Source organism: Mangifera indica, chromosome 1 (assembly GCF_011075055.1).
Source record: "Mangifera indica cultivar Alphonso chromosome 1, CATAS_Mindica_2.1, whole genome shotgun sequence".
Lineage (NCBI taxonomy): Eukaryota > Viridiplantae > Streptophyta > Magnoliopsida > Sapindales > Anacardiaceae > Mangifera > Mangifera indica.
Window position 1 is genome coordinate 10,864,956 of NC_058137.1, and position 9,034 is coordinate 10,873,989.

The 9,034-nt window shown below is 33.6% G+C and overlaps 1 protein-coding gene across 1 annotated transcript; it reads right to left on the reverse strand.

The window, feature by feature from the left end:
• Positions 1 to 2,089: 2,089 nt before the first annotated feature.
• LOC123194956 (alkane hydroxylase MAH1-like) lies at positions 2,090 to 3,985 on the reverse strand. The gene has a single exon (XM_044608467.1). It carries the CDS (start codon positions 3,983 to 3,985, stop codon positions 2,483 to 2,485), a length of 1,503 nt encoding a protein of 500 aa, XP_044464402.1. The 3' UTR covers positions 2,090 to 2,482.
• Positions 3,986 to 9,034: the final 5,049 nt, after the last annotated feature.

Consider the following 9,034-nt stretch of genomic DNA (forward strand, 5'->3'; position numbering starts at 1 on the left):
CATTTTTTGTAGGAGATTATTGAAGAAGGGAATATACAACTCCTAAAAATTAGGACAACTGAGAACCCTACAAATATGATAACCAAGGTGTTGACAACAACCAAGTTCAATCATTGTTTGAACTTGATCAACATCCTACAAGCTTGAATAGCATCGAAAGACACATTTGAAGTCACTGTTGAAGAAGAAAATATATGGGAAATTTGGTGGGACGAGCCAAATCGCCAAGATGGAGATTGTTGACAAGTGGCTCTTTAGGTCCCACATTGGTTATTTTATTTTCTTTGTGTTTTAGCAATGGCTATAAATAGAAGCCTTAGTTTTAATTCTAAGATCATTTCAAAATTACAATTGTATTAAGAAAATCTTATTATTAGAGATCTCTAATAGTTTTATATTTTTTGTGTAACTGTTCTTTGAAGGTAGTGAAAGTGATCAGCGACACCAAAGACGTAGGTACATTTACTGAACCTTATAAATTCTTGTGTTCTCTTTTTTTTCTTTTTGCATTCACATATTTTGTTTTATTTGTTTATTATATTTCAATAGCATAGAGGTTGTGTATTTTAATTTCCCCTGCATAAAAAAGTCAACACCATAAATTACTCTAATCAAACCATAATTTTATCCTTATTCTTTGGTTGAAATCTTATAAATATTGTATAATCTGTTTAATTCAATTATGTATATTTAATTTATCTTAAAAGATTATTTTTCCTTTTCTAGTTTTAGCAATACATATGTATAAAATATTTGTATTATTTAGAAATAAACCAAGAATCTATTACATTCATTTTAAGTTTCTTTATGGTGTCAAAGCCCTAAGCTCCTTCTTCATCTTGTTTCAAATTTCAATTATGACTGAATTAAACACAGTCACGATTACATCTCACAATGAAAATCCTTCTTCAAAAAATCTCTCAACTTAAGTTATTTCAATCAACATTGCTACACTTATTTCTCAAAAACCATCAAAGGGAGCAAATTATTCAATGTGGAGTATGCAAATGATGAATCTTCTTCTCGGGTATGATCTCATGAAATTTGTGGATGGAACCTATCCATGTACATCAATTAATGATTTTGAGTATAAGACTTGGATTCGTCAAGATCAACTACTACTCCTTGCCATCCAAACTGTTGTCTCTAGACAAGCAAGTCTACTTGTATCTTGGTGCAAAAATGTATAAAAGGCTTGACTCAAACTCAAAATCACCTATGCCTATAGAGGCAATACTCGGATGATTGATCTCATTGATTCTCTTACTAAGGTCAGTCAAGAAGGAAAAAGTATTTTTGATTTTATACAATCAATTAAAACCATTATTGGTGACCTTGCTATGATTAGGCATGAATTGAGTGATGGCAAAATTGTGGCTCATAGTCTCAATAGTCTCACCGATGACTACAAATAGCTTAAAACTGTTTTATGTGCTAGAAAATCACCCATTTCTTTCGAAGAGTTAGTCGATAAACTTCTAGACTATGAATCTAACCTCAAACACTTAACTTCAACAAAGGAGAGATTGATGGTGTTGATTTGTCATATGAATTAAGGAGAAGTCTTGATGGAGTGATTGATTTATCACATCTAACATACATTTTTTCAAGGTTTGTAAGGTGTTTTTCAGATAGACAACCCTAACCTTGGACTCAGTAAAAAAGTATGACTCTTAAGTTCTCAACGCATCATTAGCTCGTACACATTTTGACACATGATTAAACATTGACTCAAAGATTGGGGCCAACAACCAACTTAATAGGAGTCTCCCACTATGAACAAAGCTTGACCATGCTAGTACCGGTAAATCTTCTCTAACCTTGGATTCACGATTTGAAGGTTGGAAGTAGAAAAATTCCCGAATTTTGGCATCAAACAAACCTGTGGAACTTTTTTACAGTTACATTCATTAGAGGAACCAAGACTACACAAATGTAACAAAAAGCCAGCCATTTACGTTTGTCGCTTGCTCTGATACAATGGAAAGAAGGTAATTACACAAGCAAACTAAACATGCAATGCAAGTAATAAAATATCTGGAAAATACTTCTTCAATTAAATGGAAAGATTTTTTAGAGAGTTTATATATACTTGAAAGAAAATACGGGCTAGCAACAATTGTTACTAACAACCTGAGCCACTATAGAAATTAGATCGAACCATCACCAGAGTGCACATTTTGGATCGTCAGACTGCCTCTCATTCGGTTGATTTTCCTTGAGTAAGAGAAGAAGACGAAATGCATGCTCCTCTTCAATCTGAATTGCCGAGCGACACTGTTATTCTTAGTTGATATTGATACGGTGAATAGCAAAAGCCTCTTCCGTTACTTGACTTGAACTGTTGTTAGTCTCCCTAACACACTTAACTACACTGTCGATTAATCACTAGCCAACTTTATTGAATTTTCCCCTCTACAATATTCAAATAAAGTTTTACAATTTGTATTTTTCAAATTTAGAAACAACTTTTGATCTATTCTCAATACGATTTCCTATTAATTTTAACCATTAATCCATGTTTCATGCGTAAACTGATACTAAGACTAGGAATCACAGGGGAATTTTCTAGCATTTGAATATCATAGTTAAAAATTATAGCAGCTGCAATGGCCTTCATTACAACGAAAGCAATTTCTTTGCCGGGGCATATTCTTGGCCTCGTATTGAAGGCAAAAAACTTGTGAGAGGGCTCATGTTTAATCCCTCCTTCGTCTGTTATCCATCTCTCCGGCTTGAATTCACAGCAGTCTTCGCCCCACACCGTCTCCATTCTCCCCATTGCATACGTACAAATTATCACTATCGTCTTCTCATTCACCCTATGCCCACTTGGAAGCCTGTCTTGCTGTGTTGGCGTCCTGGTTTCATAAGGAATCGAGGGGAATAGCCTCAGGGATTCGCATAAAGCTGCATGCAGATAAACAAGCTTGCTCAGCTCATCGAAATTGAACAGAAGAGGACGATCCTCAGCGCCCTTGTTGGCATCTTTTGGCGTTGCCTTGACTTTAATTTCTTCTCTGATTTTACTGATAGCTTCTGGATTCTGTGAGACCAACCAGAAGAACCAAGTAAGTGCAGTACTTGTTGTGTCTTCGCTAGCGAAAATGACGCTAATTACGTTGTCTCTCATGACTTCCTCATCATTTTCTCTAGGTTGACTGATATCATTTTGGTTCATGTAAAAGTTCAAAAGATTGAAACTCTCTTCATCTTGTTTAATTAGAATATTGTGATAGAACTCATCAATAACCCTCCAGCCATTTCTGTATTTTCTTTCTTTCCCAATTCTCAACAATCTTTGCAACTTCCACAGCGTTTCCGGCACAATATGCCTAAAAAATATCGTTTCACACGCATCATCCAACGCCTTTGAAAATGAAATTTCCGGCATTCCAATAGAGAGAGATTTCGGGTTACATCCAGTGGCGATAATTGTCGCGTAATCAAATGTAAACCTCTTCAACAAATCCTGCAAATCCACTGCTAAATCATTTTGACAGGCGTGCTCAAAAACTGGGATGACTCCTTTCTCAATAATTTCTGGGACGATTTTTGCAGTCAGTCGATGAAATTTTGTGTGAGTCAAGAATCGCCGGACAGCTTTTCTTTGTAGCATCCATTCTTCATTATCAGAATTGAAAAAGCCATGGCCAAAAACATCGAATCTCTTTTGCCATTCAGAGCCTTTGGGATATCTTGAGAAGTTTGTGGTGAGCATGTAGTGAACATTGGCTGGATCACTGGTGAGTAAGAAATTGTTTGGCAAGAGCCAGTAATTGATGAGAATTGTGCCCTTTCTATTCCTCAAAGTTTTGCTGAGTTTGTCATGGAAGAGGTGGAAATCAAAAAGCCCTTCTGGCAAAAATCCGAAGATGGGCAAGTGGCGGAGGACCAGCTTGTTGCTCTTTCTGTAAAATTTTAGAAAAATAGAGAAAATAAAGGCCAAGATCACGCAATAAAGGTAGGGTAGAAGTAAAAACATAGTTGTGAAGATTGGAAAGCAATTTGCTTCAACTGAAGTGTTAATGAAGTTATTTAGAAGATATAATTTTATACTTACAATTACTAGTCATAGAAAATGTGTTGTTCGTGTTTTCAGGAACAAAAACAGCTGAAACGCAAACGTAACAATGGCTGAAATTCCAGAAATACGACCTAAAATATGTAATATACAAGCAGAAAACATGGAAAGGTGCAGATAATGCTTTAGTTTTAGAAGTAATTTTTTTCTTTATATTTTTATAAACAATTCACGAATAATTAAAAAAACTCAGCACAAATAATAAATATATATATTTTTTATTGTAATGACATATAATGACTCACAAAATAAATACCTCGAATAAATGGCTCGCAAATTATTTTGTAAGTTAAAAAGATTCTCCAGCCCGGAAAATTTCTATCCAAGAGGCAGCTCTTTAGAAATCCAAGTCAGCAAGACCAATAATTGTTGTCAGAATTTCTTTTTAATTTGAATGGTGCTACAACAAGCCTGAACAACTCCAAGCAAAATGTTGCAGGAGATTCTACAACTGAGTTATAATATATAACTTTGTTTGATGCAGCCAAAAAAGTGGTTTGGATCAAGAAATTCTTCACTAAATTCAGTGTGGTTCCCAACATGGTCATCCCTATAGAGCTCTATTTTGACAACAATAGAGCAATAGCTTAGGCAAAGGAGTCATAATCTCATCAACAATTTGTAACACCCTTTTTTTATATATATACCCCTACCTAGAATATGACCCGAAAAGGTATGTATAATTGAACTACTTAATTTAAAATCTTATCATTCTATACATGATCATAAATACTCAAACGTGTAAAAATCTGCGATAAAAATAAACACTAATTATATAATAAATTGTCTGATTACCTTGTTTATAGAATTTCATGATTAAACTGTTTGAAATCAATATACATAATAACTCATAAAATGTACTGAAATAGTAAATTACATAAATGAAATAAAGTCTATAGAAGGACAATTTTGCCCCTCTCCCTTGCACAGTTGCTCTTGGATTGTTGTGCTCCCCTGCATGCCCCATTACTCACCTTTATCTACAAAACAATAAGAAGAAATGCATGAATGAAAACACTCAATAAGTTGATCACCTCTCAGCACCTTAAATATACATATAAACTAGTAAATCTAACATTCCATTTATGAATCTACATGGTGTCACAACTCGACACTATCGTGTCTTGACATAGGCCATCCACCAAGGTTATTAAGGCCTAAATTGAAATCGACATATCTGATGTCTTAGTGAAAACATAAGACATCTTGCGTGTCACTATTTGTCATGTCTTGTGCAGTTGTCATATAACTATTAGGCTAGCTAATTGGGATACCTTGTCACACTAGAAAAAAAACTGGTAGCAGTCTCTTCTCTTATCACATAAGTTAATCGAAACTGTTGTCTAAACTATCCTAGGATGGTCCCATACTATGGGTAAATATGTGATGCATTCCACTAACCATATGAGAAAATATCCGAAAAACCATAATCCTTATCATGCACACCTGAATAAACTAAGGCGTTATATGCCTTGGCGTTGAGTGCATAATGCATCTTATAGGTGTCCAACCCTATTGCTTTCAAGTATCTTTTCACTTATGCACATAGTTAATGACTATCTAGATGTGAACCACTTTCCTTAACGTTTCAGATTTTTTATCTTAATCTAACTTGATCGAGGTTTCCTGTCGTCTTTCATATAGTTTGACAATCTTTCTATTTCTATTTAGCTCATTTCTTCTATTAAAGTTTCTATTATTTTCTCTTCGTTCTTCCTCCCCTTCACTACACTTAAAGTAGAGGTAAAATGGTCTTTTAGTTGGCCACATAGGTGTGTGCTTAAGGTGCATCTATGTATGTCTCTTTTTAAGTGCAACACTCACTTTTGAAAAGTCACATACAAGTATGTGTCCCATACCACACAATCATGTATGGCTATCCTCATAATGAGTGTGCAAAAATTTTGGAACTTCTTATTTGGAGATTGTAAAACTCACTAGTTCTACATTTTTTCTAACTACATCTGACAATCCATTCACATATAATGAGTTCTAGCATGACTCTAAACAAGTATACTTATGTCTCTTTAACCCTAAACGCATATATTACCACAATAAGTAGAATCATAACATTCTCATCATTCAGCGTAGTATAACCTCAACTAAAACTCCTACATAATTTATAAACAAATATAGCTAAACTCATACACGGATTCTCACATACATAATCATCATAGCCTTAATACCATATTAAGAAATTAGACATTCTATTTCCACAATGAATTTAATCATAGAAAACATCCTTAAACAATCAAGGAAGGGAACTAACTTACTTGGCTTCTAAAGATCGCTAAGGCCTTCACATGGCTATGGCATTTTCGGTGATCGACGACTTCTTTTGATAACCCAAAACCTTTCTACTCTCTCATCTCTTTCTTTAGGGTGTGGTTGTGGGTGAGAATAATAAAAGAAAATTAGGTTTAATGTGCTTCTATTTTTTTCTTGTTGATGCAAATACACAGGCATGTATGGACTCTATATGGGCAAGTGTTATGCCACATAACTAAGGCAACCTCTAATCTTGTTGTGATTCTTATCTTATCAGATAAATTCAAATTTATTGATGATACATAACTGTGTATACCCTTATACATGTGTATGTGTCACTCTAGAAAACATCAATAATTCAATTTAAAACAACAAAAAAAGACAAAAATTCCTTTGAGCTTACCTGTGGATGTTACATAATTTAAATAATTACTTAAACAATTCTTGTTGGTCAAAGAGATATTTCAATATGGTGGTCTGTAGATTTGTAGGGTAAACATAGATGATAACTTGGTAAATCTATTAACCAAGTCTTTGCCACAGTAAAAGTACAATAGGCATGTAGAATCATTTGGTATTAGACTAATGACAGATTGACTATAGTGCAAATGACAAATTGTTAGAGTAAGTGCTCTTAAGCTAATTATTATATCTATTTATTAGTAATTATAATAGTATTTATAATAATAAAATGGCATTTTCTTTATCAAAATTTATTTTACTTTGAGTAAATCAAATGAATGCCTTTATGATGGTGGAATTATGATGATGACATTAGTGTGTGTCAACTGATTATGGAAATCTTATATTCATATATGGTGGTCATTTTGAAAATGTTTATAGTTTTGATATTATCTTGACCAAGAGTACAAATAATATCATTGAAATTATTTATACCCTTGGTCAATACATCTTTGGTGCTACATGTGATCCTTTCACTTGAGGTTACCAAACTGCCTTGTATAAGGATTAATATGATTTAACATCAACCCAATGTAGTCTTTAAAGAATAGTGGTAATTAGCCATGATGTATAATAGATGATTCATCACTCTTGGGTACAAGAGTAGATTTCTTTGTTAGGTATATGATAAGGCCAATAATTGTTACTATTTTGATTTATAATTCTCTTGTGTTGTGTGGAAATTTGATTTAATCTAATGGAATTACTTATCTTTTTGCATTTAGGAAGATTTGAGCAATTTTGGAATAAATAGGGCCAAAAAGAGGAAAAACTGCAGCAGACATATTAAACTGGAAATTTCGTAATGCAGACTAGGCGTGGGCACGTGAAAGATGAGAGCAGAATCCGGAAAGCAGATCTGAACGTCCAGATTTGTTGCAAGAGTCCAGAAAATATTAAGATTTGCTTCCAAGGAAAGGGATAATCACCAGCTGGAAAAAAGGATTAATTGAGCTAAATAAGGAATGATATTTTTGGAAGAAGGATTTATATTAAAAATATATATCTTTTCCTTTTCCTTTCTTTTTGGGAAGATATGGATCACTTTGTTTGATTAGATTAGGAGATTAGGATTCAATTTCCAGATTTTTAGTAAGAAGATAATATATATATAATCTTATGTTTTTATTTGAGAGGAGATCAACCATTGTAATTAGAGAATTAGATAGCAAAATATGGTTTACAGTGGCTGAATAATTTATCTTGGTTGAAGGGATCTGAAACCATGGAACTACAATGATTGTGAGATTTATTTTTGTTCTTTAATGCATCTTTTAATTATTTGAGTATTGGTTATCTTTCTGAAGTATATTTCATGATTGTGTTGGTTGATTTCTAAGATGCGCAATTAGTTTATCAATTAATATAATCTATTGCTAGTTTAGGTGCTGAATCCGTAATTGTTCAATCCACCTAATCGAAGTGGCAACTAGGTTTATCGTTTGCTGCGTTAGAAACTTTAAATCCTAGAAAAATAATCAACTGGATTAAATGCAACGTCGTACGCTTGTGTTGTTTTGCTTCGTTGGTCTTTCTAATTCGTAATGCTATTGTTTAATTAAATTCGAGATCGTATCCGAATTATTAATCAATAAGGGTTAATTGGAATACATGTTTTTGGTTAACTAATCGTAAGGAATGACAGGTTAATTCAATACCACAACGAATATTCAATTAATTAATTTGATATTTATGGTTTCGATGATCAATCGTAGTTCCATTGGTGGATGTGACCGAAGACCAAGGTTTGTTAAATCAATTTATTCCTTTTAGATTACTTTTCTGAATTTTTATTTATTGTTTTCCATTATAATTTGCATTCAGTTCAAAACCCCCCTTTTATTTCTTTGTTTCGATTATTTGTAACGACGTACTAATCAAGGCTCTTCGAGGGATCGATCCCTACTTTCCTTTACTACATTTTTGTTACAGGAATTTAGGATTTAATTTGGGTGTCAACGACAGCACGTACCAAATTTTGGCGCCGTTGCCGGGGAGTTTTTAATTTGTATGTTCGTTACGCGATCTTTGAAACAAGCTAGTTTACAGTTTGATCCAAAAATTGAAAAGACTGCAAAAGGGCTGAGAAAAGAAGCGAAAAGAAGACTGCAAGCACACAAATCTGCTTGCGAAACAGAGGAAAACATGGCTGAAAATCAGACTTTAAGGGAGCTTGCTGCTCCAGATTTAAATCAACAACCACACTGCATTACTTTTCCG